Below are 21,851 nucleotides of genomic sequence, written 5' to 3'. Positions count from 1 at the left end.
AAAGGTGAATTTTTAGAAGTAGAAGCTCAAATTGTTTTGGTAAAGACCTGGATAGTAAGACAGAACTTTTCAGGCTCTCTCTGCAGTAGATTGCAACGCCACCCCCTTTGGTAGTTCTATCTTGGCGGAAAATGTCATCGTTAGGGATGAACATTTCAGGGTTTTTGGTGGTTTTCCTAAGCCAGGATTCAGACATGGCTAAGACATCTGGGTTGGCAGAATGTGCTAAAGCAGTGAATAAAGCAAATTTAGGGAGTAGGCTTCTAATGTTAACATGCATGAAACCAAGGCTTTTACGGTTACAGAAGTCAACAAATGAGAGCACCTGGGGAGTAGGAGTGGAGCTAGGCTCTGCAGGTCCTGGATTAACCTCTACATCACCAGAGGAACAGAGGAGAAGTCGGATAAGGGTACGGCTAAAGGCTATAAGAACTGGCTGTTTAGCACGTTCGGAACAGAGAGTATAGGGAGCAGGTTTCTGGGCACGATAGCATGGATTCAAGGCATAATGTACAGACAAAGGTATGGTAGGAAGAAAGTACATTAAAGGCATTGAGTAATGATGAACGAGATTTAGTCTATAGAGACGTTTAAACCAGGTGATGTCATCGCATATGTGGGAGGTGGAACAACATGGTTGGTTAAGGCATATTGAGCAGGGCAAGAGGCTCTACAGTGAAATAAGACAGTAATCACTAACCAGGACAGTCATGGACAAGGCATATTGATATTAGGGAGAGGCATGCGCAGCCAAGTGAATCATATGGGTCCAGTGAGTGGTTGGGTTGGCTGGAGACACGGCGATTCAGACATTTAGCAGGCTGGGGCTAGCAAGTTAGCAGAAGGGCCTTAGAGGGACGTCGCGATGGGGGAAACTACAAAGGAAACCACAAAAAGGCATGCCTAATTTTTAAAATTAAAAACCAATTGAAAGTACTCATGGCCTCCAGCAGCCTCACAGCTTGCAAGCTGGTACTATTATTGCTGATCACCCTAATTGGCTGCACCTGATGAGCTTATCAACCAGGCATATGTAAGTGTATCCTGGATAATGTGTGTTTATGTCCTAACACTAACCTTCCTCTCATATAATTATTGGTACCAGCAGTATCCTAACAAAGCACCTCAGTTTCTAATGGTTAAGGTGCCACATTAAGAGCCAGTAGTGAACATTCCTCTATAAATTCCCAACGCATAGCGTCTGAACTGGTCATAAAACATCTAACCCTGGCAGACACAGCTCTTGAATACTGTGCTTTTGGGAAAGCATGCAGTGCTTAGATTTTTCTGAGATGCTGTACAAAAAACCTAGACAATTATATCCTTCTACCTTGTCAGAAACCGTTTCCACACTACAATTTTATATCAGATACACTCACTGTTTTTAGGATACCAGAGTGATGCAATGCAACCTCTGTAGTGGGTATGACATTAGCAGGTTTGTCAGCAATGTAACACCGTGACCTTCAGTCGTCCATCCTCCGGAAACCGATAAGTGGTTGTGTGGTCTAGGAGTGTGTCAATTCGTTAACAGGCAAATGGAAAACGGTCCTCCCCTCCTCAATAGCCTCCTTTTGGTGAGGAAGCACAAGTGTATCTGCCTGTGCGCAGAATTTGGCCTGCAGCGGAATGTAGTTGATGATCCCTGTTCTAAACACACTGTACTGTATTTGCGTGCATCTATCCTACCGCAGCAGAGTTGACATCTGCCAGACCCCCTTTGAAGTCAGATGTCTTCTCAGAGACAAGAATGCACTCATTTAAAAACGATATGCTACCTATCCTTTGATCTATAAAATGTATTCACTTTGTACATTTGTTTTGGGATCCACCCCTGTAAACGTAATTTGCTTGATGATGTGCAAGTGGAGGAGCTTCTCATTTCATTATAGCGCATTTTCGTCCACGTTCACACTCCTCGCCGCCTCTCCTCGATTACGTTGGACCTTTTTCAAAAGGTGGTGAGAAAAGGACAGAGAGGGGAGAATGCAGGAGTTGAGCAAATCAAATTGAGAAAAGGCCAATGTTTGATCACTTCCAACATCAACATTCGTAATTGGCTGATGCAGAATGTTACGAGAAAGAATCACTGCCAGCTGGTGAGGTTAGTATAGGGCTAAGTGTGTCAGGCTGTGTCCACGTGCAACTAGGTCAATGGATTTTGAGAAAGAAAAAGTTTAAGTTTAAACTTAACATCCACAAGTATGGCCCCCTAGGATTTCCTGAGTGTGTGGTGGGGAGGGAGGGTGACAGCCTGTGTGAAAAACATTTTCTAGTAATAAATTCTTGCTCAGTTCCTCTTGATCACCTTGACAATAAGGCTACATAACAGAGTCAAATTATTCATTTTCTATTACCATTTAGCCATTTTCTCTAAACCACACTAATATCAGAATACAGTATGAATGGAAATGGTATACACAAATGTATTGTACACACTTTTGTCCTGAATTGTGAGTTGTGGGAAAAGTAGAATTGGTGCACAAGATGATACCTTCTTAGAAACCATACATAATGTACATGATAGTCACAGAAAAATGACAGTCCAGTGAAAAGATAGGGAGAACATGGTTTACTTTATTTAAAGGCATAGCCGATTCCACCATTTCTGAATGTCTAGAGAAAGACGAAACAAAAAGCTTAGAACACAAGCCCATTTCTGAATGACCCCTCGCCCACAGGTAAAAGGACTCCAACCTCGCTCCCCATAACCCGTGAAAGCATTTAGAATTCCAAATCCTCATGCAATTTCAAACTTTCAGTGATTCTCTCCTTGATATTGAACTTATACTGGGACACAGTGCTTGATGTTGGTTGGTCAGCTGTGCAGGGAACTGTTAATAGCCGTCTGTCATTTGTCATTGCCTGTAATGTCCCACAGGACTATTAGAAGTATGGAATGTTACAACTGCTCAAAGTGCAGGGTTCTTTTCCACAAACCTTAATGTGGTAAAACCAAAGCCACTGTTAGATGTGTCAGTTTATTAAGGATGCAGCAGAGGAGATTCCACATGAATGCAGTAAATGGCAGGATGCCCAGAGCAGAGCGCTTCTAACATTCTAGTGCGTTACCCCTCACTCCCTCTTCCGCCCACCTAGACAGCAAGAACTGGTAAGCTCAATACCACTGACAAATACCATTCATGATCCAAACACACATTTGAAATCAGAACCCCTTTACAATGAGCAGATACAGGGCCAACTTTACAGCCCAGTTCCCCTCTAGCATTTATGTGCTGAATTCATTTTTTTTTTAAATAGCTTCTGGCTGAATATGTCCCAACATTCAGTCCAATCTATTTATCTTTTCTTTTTAAATATCATTTTAATGTAACAGGAAAAGCACAATCACACAAATTAGACATCATTTAAAGTTGGGTTTAATAAAATGTTCTCTACATGAAAATAAAAACATGTTTTTCCCCTCATACAAGATATTAAGTCTTTGTATACCCTTTAAATACAAAATGCCTTTTGCTGCCTAAACCATAGAGGGTACCAATGTATATAGTCATATTTCTAACCCTATCCAACAGTGACCCCTAGACTCAACTGGCCTCTAACCCTGTTCCTGGAGAGCCTCTCTTGGTCTGCTGATTGTCACTCAGTGCTTCATGGATTTCATTATTTGGGGAAAAAGTCAGTGTCTGGCTTGGGCATTTCCGATAGATTCACACTGGCGTAACCCAAGTGACAGAAACTTAACACCAAACAATTAGTTCAGTTATTTACACACCACAGAGGTATGTAAAAAACAGAGCTATGACTTTAGACAAGCAAACCAAGCATGCAACTCTCCAGGGCCTAATATGCGTTAATTCGATAACTGTTGTGATTATAGTAGTGGTTGTGAAGAGGTTAGCATAAATCAGTCTCTCTCTCCTGTTCTAAGCCAAGTAGGGGAGTCAGGGACTACACCTGCTCTGTGCCCCAGCCACAGCCCAGCCCAACTGTCTGTCTGATGGTCTGTGTCTCGCTTGGCTTGTGCCCCATATTGCTGAACCAGCAGCTTTGCTGGACCCGTTTGCTTGTTTCCATTACATGACAGTGCCAATCATGATAGTAATAATAAAATAAAAAACACTGACCAGGCACAAAGAGAGCCAATAAAGCTGCTTAAAACTTTTAAAAGGCAGACCATGAACGAAATAAACAATTATGCAGATAAGCTAGAGTTACATGTTTACTCAAAGAAAGATGGGTAAAGATAACATATTAATATCTACTTTCCCCATAAGCAGTAAACTATTGGACATAGTTACCCAGTATTTCATAAAGCTAAAACTGCTACGAACAAATCACAAAATACAGTATTTCTAATAATTGCAAATCTCTATTAGAGCTAATAATACTATCCCTACATCTATTTTCTCATCACCGTCTCAGTTTGTTGATTCTTTTGTTTTGAGCGAACTTTGTGGTGAGTTTGTGAAGCATTCCCGTCATCCTCAACTGACCTGAAGATGCACCTCCCTCCTTGTAAAACCTATACAGAAAGGAACAATCTGCAAACTGGAAAATCGCATCTATAGCATAATCTGCGTCTCATTTTCAAACGGTTCTGTGCCCAGTATGATAGGCACACTTTCCCCCCACTTTTTACCAACGACTGTGGCAATATAGCTGTTAAAGCCTTCATTCGTTCATTCATAACCCGGCTACATCGAGCCACACTCCCCCTCCTCCTTGCTCTCTGTCCGAGATAAAGAAAATTTTGTCAAGAATTCAGAAAGATCCGTCTTTCTTTTTTTCACCACATCTACCGTTTTAGGACCACCTTGCCTTCCCAAAAACACCCCGCACCACCTTTAGGCTCCTCTCTTCTCCAGTAGGCAAATCAAAGACTGATAGTAAATCCACACCAAGAGCAGCTCAAGAATAGTTTTCAGAGACCAGATACATAGAATCCAAGTGAGATGGACTGAAGGATGGTTGTTTATTCCCACACTCTCCAGAGGAATTCAGGAGGTATGCATGGTGACTGGCTGTCAGAGGTTTTCAGTTTCCTCAATGTAAGAATCGTGCTCAGTGAGGTGGTGTGGGAGGTGCTTGCACGCCCTCGTTGCCATGGGAGGCACAGAGAGAGCGAGAGGGGAGAGTAGACTTGCACCAGTCCTCCTCGTCAGCAGAAGGGTGTTTTGAGCCTGTTGGGTCATCGTTTCACCTTCCCCAGCCTCCATATGCCGGTAATTCCGATTTGGAGCTCGTTTTTTTTTTTTACTTCTTACTTCTTCACACAAGTGCTTCTGACTGCAGGCCCTTCAGTGTGGAGGGTTCATGGTGCCCCGGCCCCTCTGCTGCTTCTGCTGCATGAGGAGCTGCTCCAGGGCCGAAGGCCCCGGCTGCATCATGGAGCTAGACCAGATGGACTGGGGAGCACAGAGATAGATTGAAAATAAATTTAACAATATGGGCTGTGGCAGTCATGAAATTTTGTAAGCCGGTTATGGTCATGCAAAAGATAGCCAGTCTCACGGTAATTTACAGTTAAATAACAAACACGTTTAGCATCTCCAGGACTCCACCCACACAAGTCGCTGATGCACGGCTTTGGCACGTCTTATAAAAATCTAATTGAATATACACCATCACAATAAATCCATTTATTTTAGGCAGGTCTAAACAAAGTTTATGATATGAAGAATTTGTATTTCAGAAGAACAGAGTATGAGTTTGCCTACTGTATGTTATCTGGATATGCTCCATGCCATAGGCTTGATCATTTTGCTGACAAGATATGCTAATAAGTCCTGTGGCATTATTTTATATTACATTCAATTTTATCGTGAGAAGATTATAATTGAACATAGCTGAATAAAACAAAGGATATTTTTCCCATTCCAGAGCGAGTGCGCACATATGAAGTAGCTATGTTGAGAGTAAACGTCATCATTTGAAAAAGGGTCCTATACACTAGATTTAGAGTTATTTGGCAACTTTAGCTGTGAATTATACAAACCTTAGAAATCAAAAGACATATGGGCTGCATGATGAGACTAAGAGCTTACGATTTGTTCCTTGCCTCAGGCGGCACACGCTGTTCTCTCACCATGTGATCATATTTTCACCCATCAGACTATCCTCAATTCAGTAATCTTTACAAATATCCCCCCAAAAAATCGATTTAGAATGGCCCATTATTAAATGGGCAGGAACAGGGGCAAGACATGTCATCTGTATGCACTCGAATAGCGAATGGAGTCCACTTTCCAGCTGGTACATTTTTCAGTCATGTCGGGCAGGCTACTCCGTTTATTAAACTGTGCAAGAGGTGATGTTCTACCCAAACTCTGTATGCCATATGTTCTCCAACCCTGTTCCTGCAGCTACCCAGAGCTTAAATATAAGAAACCAAATTAAATCTTATTTGGGAAAATCAACAGTAACATGTTTTCACAACAAACAAAAAAAACATTTAATTAAACAGCCCTTCTGCAATCTAAAGAAAGGAATGAAGGAAAGAAGGGAGGAGATGGAAATGCATGGTGGTGAGATAATGTGTCAGCCTACTCATTATGAAAATATAAGAAATGCCCTATTACTAGGCTATTCACAATCAAATACAAACTCACTATAACTGTTGGCTTACTCTGAATTTGTTGAATTTAGACTAGACCAATTATGTACCAAATATATAATTTTGTGTTTAGAACACCTACTCATTCAAGGGTTTTTCTTTACTATTTTCTAGAATAATAGTGAAGACATCAAAACTATGAAATAACCCATATGAAATCATGCAGTAACCAAAAAAAAAGTTTTAAACATCCAAATATATTTTATATTTGAGATTCTTCAAGTAGCCTCCCTTTGCCTTGACAGCTTTGCACACTCTTGGCTTCACCTGGAATCCTTTTCCAACAGTCTTCAAGGAGTTCCCACATATGCTGAGCACTTGTTGGCTGCTTTTCCTTCACTCTGCGGTTTGACTCATCCCAAACCATCTCAATTGGGTTGAGGTTAGGGGATTGTGGAGGCCAGGTCATAGCCCTTACACTGCCTGGAGGTATGATGGGTCATTGTCCTATTGAAAAACAAATAATAGTCCCACTAAGCGCAAACCAGATGGGATGGCATATTGGTACAGCATGCTGTCGTAGCCATGCTGGTTAAGTTTGCTTTGAATTCTAAATAAATCACAGTGTCACCAGCAAAGCACCCCCACACCAACTCCTCCATGCCTTACGGTGGGAAATACACGTGTCTCACAAAGACAGAGCGGTTGAAACCAAAAATCTCAAATTTGGTCTCATCAGACCGATTTCCACCGGTCTAATGTCCATTGCTTGTGTTTCCTGGCCCAGGCAATTCTCTTCTTCTCATTAAGGTCTTTAGTAGTGGTTTCTCTGCAACAATTCTTCAATGAAGGCCTGATTCACACAGTCTCCTCTGAACAGATGATTTAGAGATGTGTGTTACCTGAACTCTGAAGCATTTATTTGGGCTGCAATTTCTGAGGCTGGTAACTAATTAACTTATCCTCTGCAACAAAGGTAACTCTGGGTCTTCCATTCCTGTGGGAGTCCTCATGAGAGCCAGTTATAACGCTTGGTAGTTTGTGACTGCACTTGAAGAAACTTTAAATGTTCTTGAAATTTTCCGTATTGACTGACTTTCATGTCCTAAAGTAATGATGGGCTGTCTTTTTGCCATAATATAGACTTGGTCTTTTACCAAATAGGGCTATCTTCTGTATTTACCCCCCACCCAAGAGTGTGAGAGTGTGTAAAGAATGCCAAGAGTGTGCAAAGCTGTCATCAAGGCAAAGGGTGGCGACTTTGAAGAATCTTGAAAAAGAAAAGGAGAGCCGCACACTAGGAGCTCAGATGCAATAATTGAATAGCCTAATAACCAACATTTTGACAGACAAGCTGTCTTCATCAGGGTATAAATGACAAACACTGCGGGTCACAAGTTTATATAGTTTCAAAGGACATTCTTTAAAGAATCTCAAATATATTTTGATATGTTTAACACCTTTTTGGTTACTACGTGATTCCATGTGTTATTTCATAGTTTTGAGAGTAAAAATTAAAAATGAGTTGAGTTGGCATCCAAATGTTTGACATATATACATACATCTATTCAAATTAATTTGCATTGACGTCAGATTAGAGGGACAATAGAGCCCTGAGTACCAGACTATTAGAAACTGATGGAGGAACAATAAAGCCCTGAGTACCAGGCTATTAGGACCTGATGGAGGAACAATAGAGCCCTGAGTACCAGGCCATTAGGATCTGATTGGAGGAACAATAGAGCCCTGTATACCAGGCCATTAGGACCTGATGATCATTAGCAAGTTGGGTACTACCAGAGCATGTCCAAACTGCCTAAAGGAAGATTAACATGACTCAACAGTCACATGGAATTTGACTGCAGTCATGACTCATAACTGTCGGTGTGGCTGTAATATGGTCACTGCAACAGCCCTAGACAGGACCTAAAATAAAGTTGGGGTGATATAAGTGGCAATAACAGGTGACGTCGCTTAATTCTAAATGACTAAAGGAGACTTTAGTCCAGTAACTTTCCCTTAATTCAGATGTTATCCAGAAGTCTTGGTTGGAATATTCCTTGAATCATTAGGGAATAATCTTGTAATCCAGGAATTCTCAAACTAGGATTTCTTGAAAACTTGGGAATTTGTGGAAAGTTACCAGACTTTTGCAACCCTAAAGGTAAGTGTCATGTGGTACCTTCAGACTGTCCAGGAGCACAGTGGAGGAGTCTTCCATTGGCAACTCCTGGGCGGCCCAGGAGCTGCTGGGGGTGTTCCCCTGGTGCCAGCTGTTCTCAGGGGTTCGGTGGTCTGAAGACGACGACGCAGAGGGAAGGTAGTCCAGACCAAACCCACTCACAGCTACTTGACAAAAACAGAGATTCATTATATAAAACGCCATGACATAAGAATAACACAAAATGTCTGGAAATGGCTAAATTGATATACCAAACATGACATTCATTACATATATCAGTGGGTATAAGAGGTAGACGGATATAATTTATATATTTAGAGTCATGAGGTTGACTTACGCGTCTTTTCCACCTTCCAGCGGTCGACCATCCTCCTGTCTCGGTTGTCGGGTGTTCCTATGGGGCCGAAGTTAGAGAAGGGGATGGAGCCATGGTTGTGCGTGGGTGGAGAAGAAGGTAAACTGCTTGGGTTGGAAGAATGGGGGGACTGGCTTGCTGGTGTAGAGTGGTCTGTTATGGAAATGGAGAAATATAATTATAATTACATGCAAATATGTCTTAATTTCTAACAGAATTTCTGCCTTTATAAAATGTTATTCAATAAAGATTATATTGAAATATTGACTCAGATGCTAAGGCCGGAGAAAGTTTAATTACTGTTTTAAACGGATGGCCCTCCTTAATTGTCTCCACCACCCGTTAATTATTGATTTTATTTTTTTAAATCAGATGTCATTTTATTTTTCGGGCAATATATGCAGCGCTTTGTTGATAATGCACTGTCCTCTCTCCCTTGACGCTTTACCTAGTTGATGAGCAAGAGCCCAAACAGCCTCGGATTGGACAGTGAAACAAAGTGATGATACGCCACCGAGAACAGCTAGCATGTCCAGCAAAGTACATCGCCAGTGGCACTCTCACACTTCGTGCAGATCAGCAGCTTCTAATTGGGCATGTTATAAACAAACATTTTTATTTTGATAATAGGCTATACTTTATGGCTGGATTTATGTATTGTTTCCAGTGCTACATAAAATTTGTCAAACCTAAATTGATTAACTCACTTTCTACAAAGCCGAGTCTAAGAGAGAGGCCTAATCATATTTGTATGAACATTTTGTTAACGCCTTATAGGAGATGCATTCAGGTAATTAACTCATTATTATACAACATTTTAATATGATTATAATTTTTTGTCAATAAAGTCATGAATTAGATATTTGTTTTTAATAGTCTACTGTACTCCCTGTTCACCCACGACTGCGTGGCCACGCACGCCTCCAACTCAATCATCAAGTTTGCGGACGACACAACAGTGGTAGGCTTGATTACCAACAACGACGAGACGGCCTACAGGGAGGAGGTGAGGGCCCTCGGAGTGTGGTGTCAGGAAAATAACCTCACACTCAACGTCAACAAAACTAAGGAGATGATTGTGGACTTCAGGAAACAGCAGGGGGAACACCCCCCTATCCACATCGATGGAACAGTAGTGGAGAGGGTAGTAAGTTTTAAGTTCCTCGGCGTACACATCACAGACAAACTGAATTGGTCCACCCACACAGACAGCATCGTGAAGAAGGCGCAGCAGCGCCTCTTCAACCTCAGGAGGCTGAAGAAATTCAGCTTGTCACCAAAAGCACTCAAACTTCTACAGATGCACAATCGAGAGCATCCTGTCGGGCTGTATCACCGCCTGGTACGGCAACTGCTCCGCCCACAACCGTAAGGCTCTCCAGAGGGTAGTGAGGTCTGCACAACGCATCACCGGGGCAAACTACCTGCCCTCCAGGACACCTACACCACCCGATGTCACAGGAAGGCCATAAAGATCATCAAGGACAGCAACCACCCGAGCCACTGCCTGTTCACCCCGCTATCATCCAGAAGGCGAGGTCAGTACAGGTGCATCAAAGCTGGGACCGAGAGACTGAAAAACAGCTTCTATCTCAAGGCCATCAGACTGTTAAACAGCCACCACTAACATTGAGTGGCTGCTGCCAACACACTGACTCAACTCCAGCGACTTTAATAATGGGAATTGATGGGAATTGATGTAAAATATATCACTAGCCACTTTAAACAATGCTACCTAATATAATGTTTACATACCCTACATTATTCATCTCATATGTATACGTATATACTGTACTCTATATCATCTACTGCATCCTTATGTAATACATGTATCACTAGCCACTAACTATGCCACTTTGTTTACATACTCTTCTCATATGTATATACTGCACTCAATACCATCTACTGTATCTTGCCTATGCCGCTCTGTACCATCACTCATTCATATATCTTTATGTACATATTCTTTATCCCCTTACACTTGTGTCTATAAGGTAGTAGTTTTCATCTCTTCATCTCATCTCTTTTCATCATCTTTTTCAATCATCTCCTAGTAGTTTTTGTTAGCTAGATTACTTGTTGGTTATTACTGCATTGTCAGAACTAGAAGCACAAGCATTTCGCTACACTCGCACTAACATCTGCTAACCATGTGTATGTGACAAATAAAATTTGATTTGATCTATACATCACATAAACTTCATATGGCTGGGGGGCCGTATTGAGTAGCTTGAATGAATAAGGTTCCCAGAGTAAATTGCCTGCTACTCTGTCCCAGATGCTAATATATGCATATTAGTAGTATTGGATAGAAAACACTGAAGTTTCTAAAACTGTTTGAATGATGTCTGTGAGTATAAAAGAACTCATATGGCAGGCGAAAACCTGAGACAAATCCAACCAGGAAGTGGGAAAACTGGGGTTTGTAGTTTCATTTAAGTGATTGCCAATCCAATATGCTGTGTCTATGGGGCCAGATTACACTTCCCAATGCTTCCAGCAGATGTCAACAGTCTTTAGAAAGTTTTTTCAGGCTTCAATTGTGGAAGGGTGTCGAATAAGAGCTGTTTCAACAAGTGGACTAGACTGAGGCCAATGAGTTGTTTGCTGCGCGGTCAAGCGGGCGTGCCGTTCCTTCTTTTTCCTCTGTAATGAATACGCTATTGTCCGGTTGGAATATTATTGAAGATTTATTATAAAAAGACCCTAAGGATTAATTGTAAACATCGTTTGACATGTTTCTACAAACTGTAATGGAACCCTTGACTTTGTCGTCTGGATTTTGCGCTCGAGCATTGTGCCTTTGGAATAATGAACTAAACACGCAAACAAAACGGAGGTATTTGGACATAAATATGGACGTAATCAAACAAAACAAACATTTCTTGTGGAAGCGGGAGTCCTGGGAGTGCATTTCGACAAAGATCAGCAAAGGTAAGTGAAGATTTATAATGCTATTTATGACTTCTGTTGATTCCACAATTTGGTGGGTAACTGTATTGCTTTTGTGGCTGAACCTGTTCTCAGATGATTGAATATTGTGCTTTTGCCGTAAAGCTTTTTTGAAATCTGACACAGCGGCTGCATTAAGAACAAGTTAATCTTAAATTCTATGTAAAACATTTATCTTTCATCAAAGTTTATGATGAGTATTTCTGTTATTTGATGTGGCTCTCTGCAATTTCTCCGGATGTTTTGGAGGCATTTCTGAACATGGCGCCAATGTAAACTGAGGTTTTTGGACATTAAAATGAACTTGATCACACAAAACATATGTATTGTGTAACATTGATTCCTGGGAGTGTCATCTGATGAACATCCTCAAAGGTTAGTGATTAATTTGATCTATATTTCTGCTTTTTGTGACACCTCTCTTTGGTTGGAAAATGGCTGAATGCTTTCTGTGACTAGTTGCTGACCTAACATAATGATATGTTCTGCTTTCATGGAAAAGCCTTTTTGAAATCGGACACGGTGGTTGGATTAACGAGAAGTGTTTCTTTAAAATGGTGTAAAATACTTGTATGGTTGAGGAATTTTAATTATGAGATTTGTTGTTTTGAATTTGGCGCCCTGCAATTTCACTGGCTGTTGGCGAGGTGGGACGCTAGCGTCCCGAACGATCCCAGAGAGTTTAATCACGCTACTCCATTCTGTTTATCTGTCGGCACCAGCCCCGAACTCAGGCCCTATGTGTAGATAACCGACCCTCTCTGTCCATTCATTGCCATTTTACCGGTTGTTGTCTTAACCGATTAGCGGTTGTTGTCTTATCCGTTGTCTTAGCTAGCTCTCCCAATCAACACCTGTGATTGCTTTATGCCGTAACCTAAACCTGTTGTTTAGGTTAGTTATCATTGTTTTAGTTACAATGGAACCCCTAGTTCCACTCATCATACCTCTGAGACCTCCTTTATCCCACCTCCCACACATGCGGTGACCTCACCCAGTATAACCAGCATGTCCAGAGATGCAACCTCTTATCACTCAGTGCCTGGGCCTACCTCCGCTGTACCCACACCCCACCATTCCCGTCTGCACATTATGCCCTGAATCTATTCTACCACGCCCAGAAATCTGCTCTTTTGATTCATTGGCCCAACGCTCTAGACGACCAGTTTTGATAGACTTTAGCCGTACCCTCATCCTACTTCTCCTCTGTTCCTCGGGTGATGTGGAGGTAAACCCAGGCCCTGCGTGTCCCCGGGCATCCTCATTTGTTGACTTCTGTGATCGAAAAAGCCTTGGATTCATGCATGTCAACATCAGAAGCCTCCTCCCTAAGTTTGTTTTACTCACTGCTTTAGCACACTCTGCCAACCTCGATGTCCTTGCAGTGTCTGAATCCTGGTTTAGGAAGGCCACCAACAATTCTGAGATTTCCATACCCAGCTACAACATTTTCCATCAAGATAGAACAGCCAAAGGGGGAGGAGTTGCAATCTACTGCAGAGATAGCCTGCAAAGTTCTGTCATACTTTCCAGGTCTATACCCAAACAGTTTGAACTTCTAATTAAAAAAATTAATCGCTCCAGAAAAAAAGTATCTCACTGTTGCCGCCTGTTATCGAACCCGCTCTGCTCCCAGCAGTGTCCTGGACACCATATGTGAATTGATCACCCCCCATCTAGCTTCAGAGTTCGTTCTGTTAGGTGACCAAAACTTAACACCCCAGCAGTCCTACAATCTAAGCTAGATGCCCTCAATCTCACACAAATCATCATCTGTAAACATGGGTACCCTCAGACATTATCCTGACCAACTTGCCCTCCAAATACACCTCTGCTGTTTTCAATCAGGATCTCAGCGATCACTGCCTCATTGCCTGTATCCGTAATGGGTCCGTGGTCAAATGACCACCCCTCATCACTGTCAAACGCTCCCTAAAACACTTCTACAGGCAGGCCTTTCTAAATTGACCTGGCCCGGGAATCCTGGAAGAATATTGACCTCATCCCGTCAGTCGAGGATGCCTGGTATTTCTTTAAAAAGTAATTTCCTCACCATCTTAAATAAGCATGCCCCTTTCAAAAAAAAAATGCAGAACTAAGAACAGATATAGCCCTTGGTTCACTCCACTGGCCTTGACCAGCACAAAAACATCCTGTGGCGGACTGCAATAGCATCGAATAGTCCCCACGATATGCAACTGTTCAGGGAAGTCAGGAACCAATACACTCAGTCAGTCAGGAAAGCAAAGGCTAACTTTTCCAAGCAGAAATTCGCATCCTGTAGCTCCATCTCCAAAAAGTTGGAGTTAGAGCTAGTGACTGGAACGAATTGCCAAACTCGCTGAAGTTGGAGACTTACATTTCCCTCACTAACTTTAAACATCAACTATCTGAGCAGCTAACCGATCACTGCAGCTGTAAATAGTCCATCTGTAAATAGCCCACCCAATCTACCTACCTCATCCCCATAGTGTTTTGATTTACTTTGCTGCTCTTTTGCACACAAGTATCACTACTTACACACCATCCCCTGCTCATCTATCACTCCAATGTTAATCTGCTAAATTGTAATTATTTTGCTACTACTACTATTTATTGCCTTACCTCATGACATTTGCACACACTGTATATAGACTCTTTTTTTCTATTGTGTTAGACTGTACGCTTGTTTATTCCATGTGTCTTCATGAGTGAAGGAAATGGACTGACAACTTAACTTCCATTGACTTTACTTTTTAAGTATGCCTGTTGTAACTACCTAGGCACTCTGACATTCATATGGAAGGTATCCTCACACAACAATTGTGTTCATCAGACCAGGCAAGATTCAGTCATCTCCACCCTGAGAAAATAAATACCAACATACCACACCAGAGCAATGCAAAAAGCATTCCTGAACAAATACGCACATGATGCAAAAGTGAACTGCTACTTCCTGAGAGAAATGTATAAGTTTGACAGACAAGAGATAAGCAAACAATGGTAAACAGGGCCTACTTAATGAGAGAGTATCCTTGTTCCTCCTTTATGGTGATGACCCAGACCTGATCATGGATTTAAAGAAGCTGAATGGCAAACCACAATCCTTTTGGGAAGAAGTACCAAAGTATTTTAACAAATACACAGCTCAGGTCAGCGATCGCAGACATGTTGAGTACTTGTACTTACCTTTTGCTATCTCAGTTGAAGACTTGTGTGACAGCGGAAAAGCGTCTTCCACCAGAAACTAAAATCCCCTCAATTCAGTGGCAAAGACTGTAGTTCACACCCAAGAATCCATGGTCCGTGTCTGCTCTCCAGTACACAGGAAGGTTTGACCTCAAGTTCATGGCCCAGTCTCGGGTGACAAGGGATATCAAGAAAAAGTTTGTTGCAGTACAGTGGGACGACATTAAGCAGTTTGACTGCATGTGGCAGAAGGACTGTGAAATGTTGTGTGGATGATAAGGCAACCATCTCTGTCGGAGAACCTGGCCAGCCTATAGGGACCTGTAACAGGCAGACATCCAAGCACCTGCTCCTGTTAGTGGGACAGTTCTAGCAGCTGCAGACCATGATTACCACAAGTGGACTTGTACTATCTGTCATGTTGATCCCAGACATTCCAGCATCACCATCTAGTTCATGTCAATGACAAGGTTTTCCAGTCAACCAGCCCCCTTTCGACACACAGTTCAAAATCTCAGCATCCTCAGAGGAGAAAACTACAGTGCAGATGTCTCTCCCAACAAGTCCATCTTGATCACTCAATCTGATGGTGGGTCAGACCACAGAACCACATATGCCTCTGTTCAAGCATGCCACACACTCCTGTTTGTTTAACTGGATGCTACATGCTTATCGCCTGTGGAACAGCACCAGGTAAACAGCTGGGACAAGCCTGCCGAGAGAGTTAATTCCCTTCTAAACTTGGGGCTTCAGGGAACAGCCCTGGCTACCCTAACCCTAGGGAGAAGATGGAAGAATCAAATGAGAAGCACGTGAAGAAGAGTAGCACAATGACATGCCTAAGTGAAAGAGCCACCAAACAACCAGACCTGAAAGAGGCTTTTGAAAAGCGTGTGCATCCTGTTGCAGCTCTTGTGATTGGTCGGTTTGAGCGCCTGGAAAGGAACACACGTAGAAGTACATCAGCCCACAACACAGGAAGAAATTGCCAAAATTGCACAACAATTCAACATCATTGATACAGAAGTTGACATGATGCATGACCTCAGCAGAAAAGGCCTAGACAAGGAACAGTACAACAAGCAATTCCAGGACAGTCATTTCAAGATGTCCTCCACATTTGCCAGAAGAACAATTTAAGAACTGAAGGTTTGTGCCTGATCCAACATTGACAGTGGACAAACATGAGCACCAGACATGTGACGATCTATACAGCCTGGACACCACTGACTAGGATAGTCCTTCTCTGACACAAAATATAGAAAATGTAAAGAGGAGTGCTGCCATGGTCAGTGCAAAGGTGAGAGCGACCATCAACTGTGTTGAATGTGAGAACCCAAGGTGCTTGTATGGCTGTCTAAAGAACAGAAAGCAATCCAACGCATTCGGGATGAGACATTTTTTACAAGTTGTTCAGAGATTTTCAAAGAAGACAATCCATATCATGAGCAGATAGTTGCTTTCAAGGGGCTAACCTATGCAATGCAAGTGGAGACGCAGTATTATTCAACAATCAGTGTCATTCCCAGATGTGTGTCCATTGTGGATGTCTAGATGTTCTTGAGGGGGAAAGAATTCAAGAATTCCAACATGTCAGGCCAATGAGCCAAGTGTAAGCAAGAAGGAAAGCAGTTCATTAAGAGAGCTCCAATAAATCTAAAAAAGAAATGAACATGCTAGAGACCAGAATAAACATGAAATAATGCACAAAACAGACCGTGCTGTTGAACAGTAAAAAGCAGCAGGTGATTGTGCTATTGGCTTTGAACACAGAACATTGGAGGTAAAAAAAAGATTCCAGATGAGTCAACATGTTGTTCTTTTAATTTTCTATCAGGAATAAAGAAAAGTTATAGCTCTCATTGCATTTAATTTCTCATGGTTATAACACTAACATCTGCATTCTTTTTAAGAAAAACAGTGTAAGTTTTCACATGGAATAATATAACTCCTGAAGCTCACATTCTGCCCAGAGCCTGTACAAACTGCCCAGGACAATGTGGTAAAGTACTGTTATTCCTTATCCACTTAATGTTTTATTTTCCCCTCGCTCGCCTCACTTTTCTAGGGAAAAAATCCATTACAGTTTATCAATTTTAACTGGCCTAAGCGTGTTAATTAACACTAACCGGGGTGCTGTTGTGATGTTTATGGGCAGCTTGGTGTGAAGGGGGGGGGGGAATTGAGTGGCGGCAGGTACCTGAGCTGGCAGGAAGGGACGGGGACCATGGAGTTCCTTCAAACAGGGAGTAGAGAGAAGGTTCCTGGTGAAGCATGGGAGCTTCGGTCTTGGGGTTGGGAGCCATGTTCTTCCCATAGGCCTGGCTGAAAATGCTGTTGTTTTGATAGGAACTCTCCTAAACCAAGAACAAAAATACACAATTAGGCCTTTGTCATACGATCAAATGCCAGTAGTTAACATTAAACATGGCATTTAAAACTCAACTGGTATTTCAGAGCAATCATCCTTAAAAAGAAGCTCAGTGAGACTTCATTAACAAATCTGGCTCAGAATGACCTTAAACCACTGCATGTGAGATGCTGCAGACATTTTCATTTTCAACAAACAGCAGTCAAAACAAGTATAGGGGCAGGGTGGAGCTTTTCCCATGCATACATACGGACCTGAATTGGGAACCCAGATAAGGGCATGAGAGAAGATGACTGGCCCATCACCTCAGAGCCACTTTCCATTCTTGACTGATTTGGCAACTATAGGAGAGAGTTGGGGAAAACAGTTACAGTATCAGATGTGTTAACTAATAGCTTCTGATGAATGTAATTTATTCCATCAGCAAATTCTCCCAAGTCGACGCTGCAGGTGTTTGTATGTTTGCTATCAATACTGATAGGGTTGAAATTTACACATGTAATCCCAGTTACAGTTTGTTCAACCTGATCAAGTACAAATGTCTGTTTCTCTCATTGTGGATCATGTAAGCATGCCTACAACATTTTACAGGAATCCTGCATTGCAACAGACAACATTTAGCCTAATCCTCCAAAAATGCAGTGACTGCTCAGAAGTACTGGGTGTATTTCTGTTTTTCTAAATTAGCCATATCCCTCCCACTTAAGTATTCTACTCACATCCCAGACAATGCTGCTTAAAACTAGTTGTAAAGGTGAATCTGGGCCTGTATTCATAAAGCGCCTCATGAGTACTGACCCTGAATCAGCCCCCCCCCGTACATGTAATCTTACTCATTATGTTCTAAAACTGATCCTAGATCAGCAGGCTTTATGTATACGTGTCCTGATGTTTAACATGCTGGTTAAGCCAGGGGGATTACATTAAGAGAAATTAACTACGTACAAATATATTTCGTCCTGGAGCAGTACTAAGAGGGCCAGCCAAGGCCTGGTAGAAACCATGAGGCTTAGTAAAGGCCAGCTCTTCCTCCTCCTCAAAATCTGATATACTTTTTAACAGGTCTGGAGGCAGAAGAGGGGAGCTCTTGTCCTAGTGAGAGAATGAAGCAAAAAAGAATGGAAGGAAAAAAGAAACAGAAAAGGTAAGCCAGTAAGAAATAGGTTGGCAAAGGGATAAGTTACCCAAAGATGTGGAGAAGCCAGTAAAAAAGGTAGAAAAAAAGACAGGCCTAGTTTTCCAAATATACACTGGGTTTATGAGTCTAATTTACCAAAAGGTATTATATAAGCCCATACATTGCAGTTGGAGTTGTTCAAGCATAACAATTTGGCACCAATGTAAGATGCTGGAGATTAATCATACAACCAGATAGTATTACAACTTTCAAATTCCTTCCTAGTCAAGTCGAACACTTTAGAAAAAATGAAAATGAGGCCAAAACAGAAGTGGGAGGAACCTGCAAGCATTATGTAACACTACATAAGAATAACATACAGTTGAAGTCGGAGGTTACATACACTTAGGTTGGAGTCATTAATTGTTGCGACTCTAGGGGCAGTATTTTAATTTTTGGGGAAAAAACGTTCCCGTTTTAAAAGGGATATTTTGTCAGGACAAGATGCTAGAATATGCATATAATTGACAGCTGTGGATAGAACTGTAAAGATTGTAAAAAACTGTAAAGATATTGTCTGTGAGTATAACAGAACTGATGTTGCAGGTGAAAGCCTGAGAAAAATCCAATCCGGAAGTGCCCCATATTTTGAAAGCGCTGCGTTCCAATGAGTCCCTATTGAGCTGTGAATGTGCTATCAACCAGCTTACGCTTTCTACGTATTCCCCAAGGTGTCTTCAGCATTGTGATGTAGTTTTACGCATTTATGTTGAAGAATAGCCGTAGGCGGCTACATTGCATAAATGGTCACCTGATGGCTCCCAGGGTGACTCTCGCGTAAAATACAGAGGTAGCCATTACTCCAATCGGTCCTACTGAAAAACAAATTGTCCCGACGGATATATTATCTAATAGATATTTGAAAAACACCTTGAGGATTGATTATAAACAACGTTTGCCATGTTTCTGTCGATATTGTGGAGCTAATTTGGAATATTTTACGCCGTTTTCGTGACTGCAATTTCCAGGTGATTTCTCAGCCAAACCTGAAGAACAAACTGAGCTATTTCGCATACAAAAATAATATTTTGTGAAAAAATGAACTTTGGCTATCTACCTGGGAGTCCAAAGTTCATCAAAGGTAAACAATTTAATTTGATTGCTGCTAGCAAGGCATAATGCTATGCTAGGCTATCGATAAACTTACACAAATGCTTGTCTAGCTTTGGCTGTAAAGCATATTTTGAAAATCTGAGATGACAGGGTGATTAACAAAAGGCTAAGCTGTGTCTCAGTATATTTCATTTGTGATTTTCATGAATAGGAATATTTTCTAGGGATATTTATGTCCGTTGCGTTATGCTAATTAGCCCACCCTTTTTCACCTACCTCATCCCCATACTGTTTTTATTTATTTACTTTTCTGCTCTTTTGCACACCAATATCTCTACCTGTACATGACCATCTGATCATTCATCACTCCAGTGTTAATCTGCAAAATTGTAATTATTTGCCTACCTCATGCACACATTGTATATAGACTCCCCCTTTGTTTTCTACTGTGTTATTGACTTGTTAATTGTTTACTCCATGTGTAACTCTGTGTTGTCTGCTCACACTGCTATGCTTTATCTTGGCCAGGTCGCAGTTGCAAATGAGAACTTGTTCTCAACTAGCCTACCTGGTTAAATAAAGGTGAAATAAAATAAATAAATAAAATAAATAATTTGTGTCAGACAATGATTACGCTCCCGCATACGGGATGGGGAGTCAGTAGAGGTTAAAACTCGTTTTTCAACCACTCCACACATTTCTGGTTAACAAACTAGTTTTGGAAAGTCGGTTAGGACATCTACTTTGTGCATGACAAGTAATTTTTCCAACAATTGTTTAGACAGATTATTTCCCTGTATCACATTTCCGGTGGGTCAGAAGTTTACATACACTAAGTCGACTGTGCCTTTAAACAGCTTGGAAAATTCCAGAAAATTATGTCCTGTGGAGGTGTACCTGTGTACCTGTGGATGTGTTTCAAGGCCTACCTTCAAACTCAGTGCATCTGTGCTTGACATCATGGGAAAATCAAGAGAAATCAGCCAAGACCTCAGAAAATAATTGTAGACCTCCACACGTCTGGTTCATCCTTGGGAGCAATTTCCAAATGCCTGAAGGTACCACATTCATCTGTACAAACAATAATACGCAAGTATAAACACTATGGGACCACACAGCCGTCATACTACTCAGGAAGAAGACGCGTCTCCTAGAGATGAACGTATTTTGGTGCAAAAAGTGCAAAGCAATCCCAGGAACAACAGCAAAGGACCTTGTGAAGATGCTGGAGGAAAAAATATATTTTTCCACAGTAAAACACGTCCTATATCGACATAGCCTGAAAGTCCGCTCAGCAAGGAAGGAGCCACTGCTCCAAAACTGCCATAAAAAAGGCCAGACTACGGTTTGCAACTGCACATGAGGACAAAGATTGTACTTTTCTGAGAAATGTACTTTTCGGAGAAATGTACTCTGGTCTGATGAAACAAAAATAGAACTGTTTGGCCATAATGACCATTGTTATGTTTGGAGTAAAAAGGGGGAGGCTTGCAAGCCGAAGAACACCATCCCAACCGTGAAGCACGGGGGTGGCAGCATCATGTTGTGGGGGTGCTTTGCTGCAGGAGGGACTGGTGCACTTCACAAAACAGATGGCATCGTGAGGAAAGACAATTATGTGGATATATTAAAAGCAACATCTCAAGACATCAGTCTTAAAGTTAAAGCTTGGATCGCAAATGGGTCTTCCAAATGGACAATGACCCCAAGCATACATCCAAAGTTGTGGCAAAATGGCTTAAGGACAACAAAGTCAAGGTATTGGAATGGCCATCACAAAGCCCTGACCTCAAACCTATAGAAAATGTGGGCAGAAATGAGAAAGTGTGTGCGAGCAAGGAGGCCTGCAAACCTGACTCAGTTACACCAGCTCTGTCAGGAGGAATGGGCCAAAATTCACCCAACTTATTGTGGGAAGCTTGTGGAAGGCTACCTGAAACGTTTGACCCAAGTTAAACAATTTAAAGGAAATGTTACCAAATACTAATTGAGTGTATGTAAACTTCTGACCAACTGGGAATGTGATGAAAGAAATGAAATGTAAAATGTAAAAAATTATATTATTCTGACATTTCA

General features: G+C 41.6%; 1 protein-coding gene across 5 annotated transcripts in view; it reads right to left on the bottom strand.

Annotated features, from left to right (window-relative positions):
* Positions 1-2,557: 2,557 nt before the first annotated feature.
* smg7 (SMG7 nonsense mediated mRNA decay factor) overlaps positions 2,558-21,851 on the bottom strand; it is a 31,833-nt gene continuing 12,539 nt past the window's right edge. For 2 of the 5 annotated variants that reach the window (XM_020463531.2, XM_020463530.2), the window contains exons 19-24: positions 18,491-18,637; positions 17,800-17,886; positions 17,375-17,531; positions 9,037-9,207; positions 8,700-8,863; positions 2,558-5,369 (exon numbers count right to left, since the gene is read on the bottom strand). In XM_020463531.2, the coding sequence (XP_020319120.1) occupies positions 5,262-5,369; positions 8,700-8,863; positions 9,037-9,207; positions 17,375-17,531; positions 17,800-17,886; positions 18,491-18,637 (834 nt within the window). In that variant the 3' untranslated portion in view covers positions 2,558-5,261. Of the gene's footprint in view, positions 5,370-8,699; positions 8,864-9,036; positions 9,208-15,174; positions 16,110-17,374; positions 17,532-17,799; positions 17,887-18,490; positions 18,638-21,851 lie in introns of those variants that run through there. The other 3 variants (XM_020463532.2, XM_031806483.1, XR_004205723.1) reach the window with 2 other exon arrangements.

This window comes from Oncorhynchus kisutch, linkage group LG27 (assembly GCF_002021735.2).
Source record: "Oncorhynchus kisutch isolate 150728-3 linkage group LG27, Okis_V2, whole genome shotgun sequence".
In the NCBI taxonomy this organism is placed as follows: Eukaryota; Metazoa; Chordata; class Actinopteri; order Salmoniformes; family Salmonidae; genus Oncorhynchus; species Oncorhynchus kisutch.
Note: the sequence above shows the minus strand (reverse complement) of the source record. Positions and strands in the feature narration are given on the sequence as shown.